General features: G+C 30.0%; 1 protein-coding gene across 1 annotated transcript in view; it reads left to right on the top strand.

The window, feature by feature from the left end:
* LOC113389736 (phospholipase B1, membrane-associated-like) overlaps positions 1–13199 on the top strand; it is a 75130-nt gene extending 61931 nt beyond the window's left edge. The window contains exons 11-12 of the mRNA XM_026626750.1: positions 1641–1981; positions 13120–13199. Coding sequence (XP_026482535.1) covers positions 1641–1981; positions 13120–13199 — 421 coding nt within the window. The remainder of the gene's footprint in view (positions 1–1640; positions 1982–13119) is intronic.
* Positions 13200–15247: the final 2048 nt, after the last annotated feature.

Below are 15247 nucleotides of genomic sequence, written 5' to 3'. Positions count from 1 at the left end.
AAAGTCAATGTATAATTATACAAAATACCTAAATAGTATTTAGTTTTAGTTGCAATTTAAAAATAGAGTGAGACGCCGGAAAAAGTTCGGACAATCCATAAAAAAGTCAGACGTTACAAAATATGAATTAAGAAATTTGTGAAAAGGATCAGACAATCTTATAAAAAATAGACAATCTTGAAAATTTATTATACAATCTTAAAAAATTATTAGACAATTTTAAAAAAAGTCAGACTATGCAAAAGAACGATCAAATAATGCAAAAGAAAGATAGGACAATCTGAAAACAAGATCAGATAATCTAAAACAAAAATCAGAAAATATGAATAAAAAATCAGACAATTTTAAAGAAACATCAAATAATCTGAATAAACAATTGGACTGTTTCGAATGAAGATCATATGATCTGGAAAATAAATAAAAATCACAAAATAAAGAATAGGTTATCCCAAAACGATACCTAAAGGCCCTTTTAAAAAACTACTAGACTATACTTAAAAATTATACATTCTCAAAACAATTTAGACAATCCCGAAGAAAGATAAAATTATCTTAAAAAATTTACCTCTCTTAATTAAAAATCAGGTAATTCGAAAGAAAGTCATAAATATCAAAAATTATAAAAGATAAGATAATCAGATTTATAAGATAGATTTATAGACAATTTAAATATTAGACGAAAATTTTAAAAAAATTGGGCACACGATCTATAAGATCTAGCAGATAATTTGTAAGATCTAGCACGCAAATTGAAAGATCTGGCAGGCAATCTGAAAGATCAATAGACAATGTGAAAGATTTGAGTAATATCAAAATTTTTGTTTTATATCAATATTAAAACTCAATATTTATTATTAAAAATAGACAAAATAAAAGACTAAATTTAAAATATCGGATTTTTTATTCGGATCGGAGTCTTTCTTATTAAAAGCATGTTATTTTCTGTATCATATCTGCTCAGTTTTCTTAGTATCTTCTTTTGTAAAAAAATTACTCTTACGACAATAACAAGGCAGACAATCTAAAAGATTTGGTAAACAATTTGAAAAATCTGGCATACAATCTGAAAGATCTGGTAAACAATGTAAAAAATCTGGAAGATCTGGAAGTCAATATAAAACATCTGGCACACAATTTGAAAGATCTGGCAGATAATCTAAAAAATCTGGTAAACAATCTGAAAGATCTGGTAAACAATGTGAAAGATCTGGTGAACAATCTAAAAAATTAGGAAGTTCTAGAATTCAATATAAAACATCTGGCACACAATTTGAAAGATCTGGCAGATAATCTAAAAAATCTGGTAAACAATCTGAAAGATCTGGTAAACAATGTGAAAGATCTGGTGAACAATCTAAAAAATTAGGAAGTTCTGGAATTCAATATAAAACATCTGGCACACAATTTGAAAGATCTGGCAGATAATCTAAAAAATCTGGTAAACAATCTGAAAGATCTGGTAAACAATGTGAAAGATCTGGTGAACAATCTAAAAAATTAGGAAGTTCTGGAATTCAATATAAAACATCTGGCACACAATTTGAAAGATCTGGCAGACAATCTAAAAGATCTGGTTAACAATCTGAAAAATCTGGCATTTAATCTGCAAGATCTGGTAAACAATCTAAAATATATCGAAGATATGGAAGTCAATATAAGACATCTGGCACACAATTTGAAAGATATGGCAGACAATCTGGAAAATCTGGCAGTCAATTCAAAACATCTGGCAAACAATCTGAAAAATCTGGAAGACAACCTGAAAGATCTGGCAGACAATCTGAAAAATATGGTAGACAATCTGAAAGATGTGGCAGACAATCCGAAAGATCTAGTAAACAATTCGAAAGATCTAGCAGACAATCTGCAAAATCTGGCAGACAACCTGAAAAATCTGGAGGACAATCTGAAAGATCTGGCAGGCAATTTGAAAGATCTGGTAGACAATCTGAAAGATCTGGCAGACAATCTGAAAGATTTGGTAGACAAATTGAAATATATGGCAGACAATTTGAAATATTTGCCAAAAAATCTGAAAAATTTTGAGAAAAATTCAAAGATAAGGTTTATCCGAAAGATATGGTTGATAATCTGAATTTATAGCTGACAATCTAAAAGATCTGGCTGACAACTGAAAAATATGGAAGACTATTTGAAATATATGGGAGACATTCTGAAAAATTTGCCAAAAAATCTAAAAAATCTGGCAGACAATCTGAAAAATTTGCCAAAAAATTTGAGAAATCTGGCCGACTATGTAAAAGATTTGGCAGTCAGTTTAAAAGACATTGCCTACAATCTGAAAATATCTAAATAACTAATTTTAACTTTGACATTCAGTTTATATAATTCTTATAAATATAAAGAAATATTCGAGATTATTCATATTTTTTATAAGTTCAAGCAATTTGCTCTAAGGCATGATGCTATGCACCACTATTTTATTGTATTGCATGTTCCATTAGAGCTTAAATATATCAAAAATAGATAAAAATCTCTAAAAACTTTCATCAATCATATTTCACCAATTTCATCTTCAAAAAACCTACAAACCCGAATCATCTGCTTTTCCGGATTGTCAGTTTATTTCTGAATTGTTTTTGTTTTTATTTATGGATTTATTTATTTATTCGCATTATCTAATTTTTTTTTGATAATCCGATTTTTTTAGGACAATTTAGTTAAAAATGTATAAAAAACATAATGTATCAAAGAAAATTTTTTTACACAAAATTTCTTGAAAACACATTCTTTGTCTGACATTGTTCTGTATTAACACTTCTTTTCTTATGGCTCATGCAGAATTTATTGACGTCAGACATATATAACTGACACAAATAATATATATATATATATATATATATATATATATATATATATATATATATACACAAACTTTCATCAATCATACTTCACAAATTTCGTCCTCAAAAAACCCACAAGCCAGATGATGAAAAAAACAACTTGCAACCTAAAAATGTTTGCACTCGTGCGCCGATTAATCTCCGGTCATGTTTTCAAGTAAAAAATTCCTCTGGGAATTACCTTACGGTTAATTGAAAGGTACGAAATTACAACAACAATAATAATACGAATGAACTGTATTTAATAAAAGTTTGCAACGAACAAGAAAAAAAAACTCTGTAAATTTCCTCTCTACAAACAACAACGACGACGACGACGACGACGAAGAACACTTGTTCGACACTTGTTAAAGCGAAAGGTCAATGCCGAGGAGAATTCGAAACCGTGACATTGGATAAAAAAAAATATTTATAGAAATAAATTACGATGATTTGAGTATTTTTGTAAATTGGCATTTTTATTAGAACAACTATGTACGTCCGTCTATACGTCTGTTATATAAAGAAACAGTTAGAGTAGTAGTATAGGGCTTTGGTGTTTCAAGAAGTTTCACTTCATAAATGAATGAGTAAAGTGATAGTTTCATTATTTAGTTATGGATAAAATTTTATGGAGATATAAAGTCAAATTTCATCGAACATTAAGTCAAATTTCCAAACATAGTGTATGTCTAGAGCGCTCAGCTCATCAATCCAAATGATGAATTTTATAGTAATTCTCTCTTTAGGCGCGACTAGGGTGTAAATCCGTGCAAATGCAACGGAAGTGCGTTACGGCAAATAAGATAAGTCGAGTGCCAATGATTCGTCATTCGCTCTCGACGATATCATTTCTATACGGGTCGATTGTGAGTAGTCGTCGTGTATGTGAATAGAGATCTGTCGTTGTATGCGTAACGGCATCAACGTTGCATGCGTACAGATGTCAACAAGGAAATCGACATAGATAGATAAATAAACATTTTAAAGTTACATCGTAGTACAAATTTTGATTTAATAAAAAAATGCCTGAATCAGAAGAATATTTTACCCTGTTCCTTGAAAATAATAAAACAAATTAAACATTTGTGCCGTGTACTAAACGTAAGTTTGTTGATTAGAAATTATTTCTATATTATTTGTAGTTTCTATAAATCTTTGAATCTATTAGAATTGAAAATATTTTTTAGACAAAACAGATATTATACCTGTTTAAAGAATGAGATTATATCGCCAGCAAAAAAAGTAAAAAAACAAGCAGTCAATGAATGTATGTTGATTTTAATTACATGAAGTTCTTCAAACAAAATTATTACATGATGAGTGAAATTGTGAAAACAATATTTGTTTAGGTGTTTTTTAACATAATCCTCGGTGTGAACGAATATTATAGAATTTATTAATCAGCAATTACTTCATTTCTCTAATGAAGATTCATTTCTAATTGCAATGACAAACCGATCATATCATATTTGGAAACTAGATATATTCTACTAAAATTTAGTATAGATTATTATATACTCTTGCACATTGAAATTTTGAATAAAAATAGTCGAAACACAAACTAGAGTATTTTGATAATTAGCAATAAGTGGATTTGGGACATTTTTTCACATTTTCTTAAATTCCATGGAAACTTTATTCTAGACACTTTAATTTGCGCAAAAAAAAGATAAAATTTACCAAAATTTAGTATAAATTGATATATACACTTGCATATTTAAATTTTGAATAAAACTTGTCGAAACGCAGAGTTGAGTATTTTGATAATTTGCAATAAATGGATTTGGGACATTTTACTACATTTTATTAAATAACATGAAAGTTTTATTCTAGACTCTTTGATTTGTTTAGATTGCAAAAAATTAGATAAAATTTACTAAGATTTGGTATAAATTGTTATATACACTTAGATATTGATATTATGAGTAAAACTAGTCAAAACACTAACTTGAGTTATATATGACATAAATATGTTTCTATTGAAAAATATAATTAAACATAGTTTTTGTTTTATCTAAATCACAATGTAATAAATATTAAATAGAAAATTTTATCTAAATAGCTAAATCTTATTTCATATTGACAAAGTATATTATTCACAAGTGTCCATGCAACTTGCTTGATTTTAATTACATCATTGTTTTTAAATATTATACATATTTTGAATGCTATTATAAATATATAATTTATAATTTATCATTATATAAATGTGTATAATGATTGACGACACTAATAAATGTGTGCATCACGAGTGTTACTACCATACTACTAATAAACATTAATCAAAATTGTTTTAGGATGTATTTATTTTCACTTAAATGCCATCTTGTACAGTAGCAAATAAGTTTTACTTCAATCGCGCGTGAACCTTACGCGCATTCTTTTTTTGCGAGGATCAGCCAAGCACTTTCTTCACAATAATTCATTACTTATTTATTATTCATTTATATCATTGTTCCTGTTATCTCTCGAGTGAATGGAATGCAAATGCGATAACCATTTAGCAGATTGCCACAGCCTGTCCCCTTTTCAAGGGCAAACAATTCATCCCACACAAGATACGAGACCAAGTGTGAATGACTGATTGTGTCACAATGACAAAGTGACACCACGTGTCACTCTTGACTTATTGACGAAACGTTCCGTCTCACTTCTTTTATTACATTCCCTTAGTGATAAATTTATGTACCCGATGTTACAGGGTTGACAAAAGATATATAAAGAAAAAAAGAGGTTCACACGCGATTGAAGTAAAACTTATTTGCTACTGTACAAGATGACATTTAAGTAAAAATAAATACATCCTAAAACAATTTTGAATAATGTTTATTAGTAATATGGTAGTAACACTCGTGATGCACACATTTATTAGTGTCACTGTCATTATACACACTTATATGATGATAAATTATAAATTATATATTTATAATAGCATTCAAAGTATGCATAATATTTAAAAACAATAATGTAATTGAAGTCATACTTCAAATATGACATGATCGGTTTGTCATTGTAATTGGCATTTAGGACTTGGATCTTTATTAGAGAAATGAAGTAATCGCTGATTAATAAATTCTATAACATTCTTTGACACAGTGGATTATGTTAAACAACGCCTAAACAAATATTGTTTTTCCACAATTTCTCTCATCATGTCATAATTGTGTTTGAAGAACTTCATGTAATAAAAATTAACATACATTCATTGACTGCTTGTATTTTTTCACTTTTTTCCAGACGATATTCAATTTGCACGTCAGTAGAGTTCTTTTTTTAAATCGTATATATAAAAATTAAGTTTAATTTACTCCTCAGTAGAGTCATTTTTTATAACCTTGCTCGTCGGTAGAATCCGCTTTTCAAGTCATTAAATATTAATAATTTTGCTCGACAGTAGAGTCCCTTTTTCTTTAATTTTTAATTTGCTCGACAGTAGAGTCCCCTTTTCTTTAATTTTTAATTTGCTCGACAGTAGAGTCCCTTTTTCTAATTAATATTTTTGCTCGTTAGTAAAGTCCATTTTTTGTCTTTTAGATAAATTTTGTACATTTCTATCAAGTTATTTGATCACTTGTCAGTAGAGTCCCTTTTCTATTATATTGTTTATTTATTATTCATTTGTCAGTAGAGTCCCCTTTTGTCTTTTTTGTCAACTTTTAGTTTGCTCGTCGGTAGAGTCTTTTTTATATTTTCGAATTTCAAATTTGGTCGCCAGCAAAGTCCAATTTTAAATATTTTATATTAAAATTGCGTTTTAATAATATTTAATAATAAGTAGAGTTCTTTTTTAGAGACATTTTTTATTCATATTTTGCTCGTCAGTGGAGTCCCTTTTTTCTCTTCTAGATTGAAATTAAAATTTGCTCGTCAGTAGAGTCCCTTTCACAAAACATTTTCCATTAATATTTTTGCTTATCAGTACAGTCCATTTTAGTATCTAAGTTAAACTTACTTATCAGTAGAGTCCTTTTCTTCTTCTAAGTTGAAATTAAACTTTGTTTTTTTAGTTTGTCTGTCAGTAGTGTCCTTTTTATATTTGCTAGTTTCAAATTTGATCGTCAGTAGAGTCCTTTTTGTATTTTCTTATCGATCAAAACTTTGTTGGCTTGTCAGTAGAATCCCTTTTTAACTTTAAGATAAAATTTATGATCATATTTTAACTGTTCGATTTTTTATTTGCTCGTCAGTAAAGTCCTTTTTAAACTTTTAGATCAAAAACTAAAGTTTCATCGTCAGTAGAGTCTTTTTTTATGTTTCCTTTCTATATCTTTTATATCTATACCAGTTAGTGGAGATCTTTTTCAGTTTTTATATTTATTAATTTTAAATTTAGTCATCAGTAGAGTCCCTTTTTATCAACTAGATTGTAATTAAAGTTTGCTTGTCAGTAGAGTTCATTTTTATGTTCTGGATTAAAATTATGTTTTATTCGTCAGTAGAGTCCTTTTATTAACTTCCCGTAGGGTAAGTTATAGTAATCGTCCAAAAATCGAAATCAAAAATTTTTACATTTCTCGACGTTTTGAAGGTTTTTGAACATTTTGGCATACTTCAGAAAAAATGGATGTGTGTGTGTGTGTGTGTGTGTGTGTGTGTTTTGTATGTCCGCTTTTTTTCGTCCACGTTTTCGGGCGCACGGATCAACCGATTTGAATGGTTTAAAAAACATTCGATTCCTATTGATAGGGAGATGTGCTGATTAGTTTTTGGCAAAGGCAGGTCCAGCCGTTACGGAGATATGGAGCAAAGAGTGCAAAAAATAGAAAGCGAATTTTTGAGAGAACGGATCAACCGATTTGAATGGTTTAAAAAACATTCGATTCCTATTGATAGGGAGATGTGCTGATTAGTTTTTGGCAAAGGTAGGCCCAGATGTTTCGGAGTTACAGAGCTAAATTTAAAAAAAATGGCTGTTTTTGAGAGAACTAAGCGTCCGATTTAAATGATTCAAAGAACTTTCTTCTTTTTTCAACAAAACAATTGATTTTGGAAAAAAAATTTTTTGATTCTAATTTTTTTTCAAAAAAATTTTTTTCTAATTTTGGACTAAAAATTCAAAAAATCACCCAAGCTAAGCGCAGTCTAAGCGCCACTCTGGTAGAAATGTTTACGCAAGTGCGTTTAGACTGTTTCTGTACTGGAGCACTTTTCCAATTTTGTGAAAATTATTGAAAAATGTGAAAATGCCGCCAAACTGAGCACAGTATAAGTGTAAATGTCGCACAGAATTATTTGCAAATGCGTTTAGACTGTGACTATGCGGGAGCACTTTTTCAATTTTGTGTAAATTTGGCAACTATTTTTTTTTGGAATTTGATTCGAAATGAAATGACGATTGTTAATGTTCTGGAGATCATAAATTGATTTATTTATAATTAACTTTCCATAGGGTAAGTAATCGCAAAAAAATCGAAAATGAAAATTTTTATATATCTTCACGTTTCAGAGGTTTCTGAATATGTTGGCATACCTTGGAGAAAATTGATGTATGTGTGTGTGTATGTGTGTGTGTGTGCGTGCATGTGTGTGTGTTCGGATACAAATTTTCGTCGACGATTTCGGGAACACGGATAAAGCAATTTGAATAATTCAAAAAACATTCTAGCCGTTCCGCAGATATGGGGCAAAAAGGGCCAAAAACGGTAACTTAGTTTTTAAGAGAACGGAGCGTTCGATTTGTATAGTTCAAAAAACATTTTACTTGTATTAACAAGATGAAGATTTGATCAAATTTTCATGAAGATAGGACTAGCGGTTTCGGAGATCTAGTAAAAAAAACTAAAAAAAAATAACATTTGGCGGTCAACAATAATCATTAGACATTAGACATATGCATATCAAATTATCAGATATTTTATTGAGATTTTTACAATAAGTATAAGTTTTGTTTACATTCCTATGGGTTCCGTACCATTGTTTTTCTGTTAGACAGCGACGCGGCGCTTACGCGCTTTATATTTTGTCTCTATGCAGTTAAAGCAGTACGATTGCTTTGAAAAAAAGTTCAGATCTTCCAAAATATATCAAAATGAAGATAACATTTTTTCCAAAAAAAAATTTTTATAAAAAAAATTGTTTAAAATTTTTTTTAAAAAAAAAATCTTATTTTCAAAAAAAGTAATTTTTTGTCCAATTTAAAATTTCTAAAAAGTCTCATTTTTTCGAAGTAAAATTTTTTCAAAAATGTTAATCGTTTTTAAAAAAATAATAATTTTTGGTACGGGAAGTTCCAGCAATTTGCCTCAAGGCACGATGCCTTAATTGCCTTAAGACAGAATTCCACTTACAGCTAGTTTTTTCTGTCGTTTGATAATTCTTTGAACAGCTTCAGAATCTGTCTTGTCTATAAAAACATAATCTATTTTAATATAGAAATAATTTGTAATCAATAAACTTACGTTTAGTACACGGGACAGAAGTTCGATTTGTTTTATTATTTTCAAGGAACAGGGTAAAATATTCTTCTTAACCAAATTATTTTGATTGGTTATAAAGGACTAACCTAGTATAATTTTATAGGCGCTTGATAGAATTCTATCTTACTACATTAAAGAGCTTTATGGTACCTTGACTGTGATTTTACATTTAATTATTCATTATAAGGTGACAGAATTTTTTAGTAGGTGCTTCATTGTTTTTTTTACCCAACCCTGTTTTCCGGAAGAAAAAACAAAAATCAATTTAGCCACTTTACGCACACAATATTCAGAAAAGATAACAACGATTTTATCGGAAGTGCTCTTTTGCTTTAACCGGAAAAGGCCTTGTTTTGTTTCCGGAACAACCGGATCAATTTTTTTTTCGCGCGCGTTCAACGACTATCACATGGTTCCGGTCTTTTTTAATAGACAGAGAGCTGGGAAAAAGAATTTTGTTGAACAATATTTATTGGCAATCGAAACAGAAACTACACATAGTTTTTGTCGACCTTTCTTCGAGTCCATATTTCTAATCCATTCAGAGCAATACTTCAAAATTTGTTCTAGATTTTAACCACACTTCAGATGTAGCGTTTCAGTAGTAGTTCGCCAATAGCATCATTTTTTATATTTAATTCCAAAATTCAGGTTGCTATTTAAAAATTGATATATGTATGTATGTCTATTTCTACGTGTATCTATATCCAATAGCCGTGAAAATTTAGGAAACTATTTTTTGTTTTTTAGTTTTTTTTTAGTTTTTGCATACTTGGCTTCCAACTTTCAAGGTTTGTTCTCGAAATATTTCCCCCAGCTCTCGCACTATTCAATGGCCTCCGCGAATCCTCATGGCGAGTGAGATATTGTTGCAAGAGAATTAATTATTTAAATAAATAAATAAACAAGTAAATAATGTTTTTTTACGTTTATAATTTATACAGATCTGATGTTTTCAGGTCGATTTTTATTGCAAAAAAATATTGCTCTTTAAATTGAACAATAAATTAGTTTGAGATGTTTGTTTAAAGAGCAGATAAAAATTTTAATTTGTATACAGGAATGTGTATATGTATACGTTTAATAAGGATCATAGAGATTTTTTAGGATTTTTTCTATTAAAAAAATAAAATATTAAATTAGTATTCAAGAATGTGTATATGTATTGGTTTAATAAGCATCAGAGAGATTTTTTAGGATTTTTTCTATTAATTAAATACTATACAATAATCAGATTTATAAATAAAACTCTAAAAATTTAGAAGCTAAATTAGAATACATAAAAATACATAAAAAATTAACGAATAAAAAAGTTCCAAAATAAAAAATCAAAACCTAATTTAAAAATAATTGAAGAACAGGTTGTGACAGATTTTTATAGGTGGTGACTGGATTTTTTTAGAATGTGATTGGATTTTACAGGTTGTGACTGGATTTTTTTGAGACGTGACTGGATTTTTGAAGACTTGGCTGGATTTTCCAAGACTTGGCTCGATTTATCAAAACTTGGCTCGATTTTTCAAGTCGTGACTGAATTTTTTTGGATATGACTGGATTTTTTAGGATATGCCTGGTTTCTTCCAAGACTTGGCTGGATTTTCCAAGGCTTGGCTAGATTTTCAAAGACTTGACTAAATTTCTCAAGTCTTGGCTAAATTTTTCAAGCCTTGGCTAAATTTTTCAAGCCTTGGCTAAATTTCTCAAGTCTTGGCTAAATTTCTCAAGTATTGGCTAAATTTCTCAAGTATTGGCTAAATTTCTCAAGTCTTAGCTAAATTTCTCAAGGCTTGGCTAAATTTTTCAAGTCTTGACTAAATTTTTCAAGTCTTGGCTAAATTTCTCAAGTCTCGGCTAAATTTCTCAAGTCTTGACTGGATTTTTCAAGACTTGGCTATATTTTCCAAGGCTTGGCTATATTTTCCAAGGCTTGGCTGTAATTTCCAAGACTTGGCTGTATTTTCTAAACCTGGCTGGATTTTCAAAATACTTTGCTGGATTTTTTAAGACTTGGCTGGATTTTTCAAGACTTGGCTGGATTTTTTAAGACTTGGCTGGATTTTCCAAGACTTGGCTGGATTTTCCAAGACTTGACTGGATTTTCCAAGGCTTGGCTCGATTTTCCAAGACTTATTTAAATTTTTCAAGCCATGGCTAAATTTCTCAAGCCTTGGCTAAATTTCTCAAGTCTTGGCTAAATTTCTCAAGTCTTGGCTGGAGTTTTCAAGACTTGGCAGAATTTTTCAAGACTTGGCTAAATTTCTCAAGTCTTGGCTAAATTTCTCAAGTCTTGGCTAAATTTCTCAAGTCTTGGCTAAATTTCTCAAGTCTTGGCTGAATTTCTCAAGACTTGGCTGGATTTTCCAAGACTTGGCTGGGTTTTCCTAAACCTGACTGGATTTTTAAAGATTTGGCTATATTTTTGACTGTATTTTCCAAGACTTTTTGACTGTATTTTCCAAGACTTTTTGACTAGATTTTCCAAGACTTTTTGACTAGATTTCCCAAGAATTTTTGACTGGATTTTCCAAGACTTTTTGACTAGATTTTCCAAGACTTTTTGACTGGATTTTCCAAGACTTTTTGACTAGATTCTTAAGACTTTTTGACTAGATTTTCCAAGACTTTTTGATTGGATTTTCCAAGACTTTTTCACTAGATTTCCCAAGACTTTTTGACTAGATTTCCCAAGACTTTTTGACTAGATTTTCCAAGACTTCTTGATTGGATTTTCAAAGACTTGGCTAGATTTTCCAAGACTTGACTGAATTATTTAAGACTTAACTGAATTTAAAAACAGTTTTTGGATTTTTTTAAGAACTGAATGGATTTTAAAAAAAAATGTAAGACTTTTAAGGCAGGATTTATTGGGACTTAAGTGAATTTTGTAAGAAGTGACAATTTATGGAACGTGGCAAAGTTGTTTGGTTTAAAAATTAAACATAATTTTCCTAAACTTGACTATATTTAATTTAATTGCCTTGTAAATTTATTGAATAAGTTTAGATTTTATGATCTATGATAGCTATTTATAGAATTTTATAATTGAATAATTAATAATAAACAAAATCATAAAGAAATATATATGCATAGTTATTTAATAACCGAATCGAATTAATATAATATTTACCTACTATTATATAAACATTGTATATAAAATTTATTAGCGAAAATAATTGCAATTTCCTTGGCAAAAAGCAGCAACAATTTATTATTTAACTCTAAGGTCTTCCTGATGACACCAGTTGATATTCAAACTCGTCCTTAATAATAATTTAATCACAATTTTATATAACAAATTACGGAAAATAACTAACAACAATTTTATAAAGGACATATACATACAATTTGTATTTTGTATTTACATACAATGTTCACATTACAAAGTGCACTACCTTTGGGATCAATTTCAAAGTAAAGTATAATTTTTTTCCAGCTAATTCCTTTGTACGTGAGTTTTCGATTTTGTTATAAATTGTTTTTGATGTTTGCAAATAAACATGACATGAGACTAAAATAAGATTTCTGAACTTTCGACATATACTCGTATAATACAAAGTAACGAGATTGTAACAAGATCAAACAAACAAACAAATGTCGCCTGAGTGTACGGAAACACAAAACACGTACGAGGAATTTTGTGAAAGTTTGTTTTTCGAATAAATGGGAGATTGTGAGAAATATGCGGATGTATATATACATATATATATATATATATATATATATTATATATATATATATATATATATTTATTTTTGAAGTCTTTTCTTGATCTTTGGAGGCTCTTGTAAATTTCCGGAGGCTTTTTGGACTATTCTGGGAATTTGGAGGCTATTCAGGGATTTTTGTGGCTTTTGCAGATTTTTGGAGGCCTTTGGCGGCTTTTGGCGGCTTTCCTGGGATTGTGGAGGCTTTAGTAGATTTTTGGAGGCTTTTTTAGGCTTTTGGAGGCTTTCCTGAGATCGTGGAGGCTCTTGTGGGCTCTAGGAAACCTCCAAAAGCTCTTGTCAATTTTTGTCGCTTCTTATGGAATTCTGGAGGCTCTTGAGGATTTTTGTAGGCTTTTGTATGGCTTTTGGAGGCTCTCGTGGAATTTTGGAGGCTCTTCTGGGATATTGGAAGCTCTTGTGGGCTTTTCACGGCCTCTGAGGCTCTTGTGAAAATCTAGAGGCTTTGTGTGCTCTTGGAGGCTTTTCTGGTTTTTGGAGGCTTTTCTGGGCTTCTGGAGGCTCTTTGTAGACATATGAAGACTCTTGAAAACTTTTGGAGGCTTCTAGAGACTATTGTAGATTTTTGGAGGCCCTTGTGGACTTCTAGAGGTTCTTGTGGACTGTCAAGGATTGACAGTCTTTAGAATACAATATGATTCTGTACACCACTTGATTTCGGTACACTTCAGGTTTATATTGCAGTTTCAAAGTACATCGAGTTGCTCTGGGAATTTTTGTTGTTAAGACAAGTTGTAGATTATTTAATTTTGCACAAATTTGTCGAATATTTTATGTAAATCTGACTTGTCGTTTAAAAGTTACAAGAGATTCAGTAAATGAGTCGCAGTATGATGGGTCGCATGTGGTGCCAAAACGTTGTCACGTCAAATATGTTTTGTAGATTTCTGGAGGCCCTTGTGGATTTCTGGAGGCTCTTGTATGGCATCTGGAGGCTCTTGTGGGATTATGTAGTTTCTTCTGGGCTTCTGGAGGCTCTTGTGGAATTTTGGAGGCTCTTCTGTGATATAGGAGGCTTTTGTGCATTTCTGGAGGCTTTTGTAGACTTCAGGTAGCTTTTGTGGACTTTAAGAAGCTTTTGTGGACCTAGAGGCTCTTGTGGGCTTTCGGAAGCTCTTGTGCACTTTTGGAGGCTTTTGTAGACTTTTGGGGGCTTTTATGGACTTCAGCAGGTTTTTGTAAACCTCTGGAGGCGCTTGTGAACTTTACGGAGATTTTTTATTTTTAAAAACTTAATTTATGTAAATTGCTAGGGGTTCTGTGGTCATCGACTTTTGAAGGCTCTTGTAAATTTTATTTTTTATGATTTTTACGAGATTCTTTTGCTTTTTAGTTGGTTCTCTATATGCTTTTAGGGATTATTGTGATAATTTAGGGATCTTTGTAAATTTATGGAGACATTTGTGGATTGTTAGGTGTTTTTGGGCTTTTAAGGATCCTTTTATGTGTCGTTTTGAGATTTCTAAAGGATTTCAAAGAGGTTCTAAAGGATTTTTACTCATTTTACATGCCCATTTAAATCGTTGTGATCACAAACCAGAAACAACATTTAATTCTGATTGTGGATAATTATATAACCACTTGCAAAAATAGTAAAAACTCAAATAATAACTAGCAAAATGCGTAAGAATGATATAACAAAATGTTGAATTTTATTTAGTCAACCTTGACCTCACTTTGACGCAATTGACTGTAAATACATCATAATTAATTGAACAATTATATCAGAAACTACAAGTATTTTTTTAAATTTTCAATAGATTGCAGTTATTATTTGGTATCTGTCATGATGATGACATACTGGTATCTCAAAAGATGATAAAATAAAATTATAGTTAGAATAAAAAATATGTAATGATTGATAATAGGTATAAAAGCTCCACAATTTATAATATTTTTTATTCAATTTATTATACTAAATAAATTAGTCTAAATTTATCGAATATTCAATTTGATTTTCATACAAATGTTGAAGAAACTGTTATTAGATCATTTATTTACTTCTTCAGCTTCAACCATCCATTGATTTGAGATACTTTTATGGTTAGTGGATCTACAAACAAATAAATAATTTGATAAAATTTTTAATTAGATCATCATTGGGATCTCTAGAGAGAATCTATCAGGATCTATCAGGATTCACCTTATTTTTACTATTTTTTTTACTAAAAGCACACAATTGGGGAACAAAACATACATTTATTTCTTCATTCCTTTAAACAATTAATAATATATTTATTTTTATTTATCTTTGATGTCA

The sequence above is a fragment of the Ctenocephalides felis genome, unplaced genomic scaffold (assembly GCF_003426905.1).
Source record: "Ctenocephalides felis isolate EL2017-DRISC unplaced genomic scaffold, ASM342690v1 CF-g0.4_SCAFFOLD_03573, whole genome shotgun sequence".
Taxonomy (NCBI): domain Eukaryota; kingdom Metazoa; phylum Arthropoda; class Insecta; order Siphonaptera; family Pulicidae; genus Ctenocephalides; species Ctenocephalides felis.
Note: the sequence above shows the minus strand (reverse complement) of the source record. Positions and strands in the feature narration are given on the sequence as shown.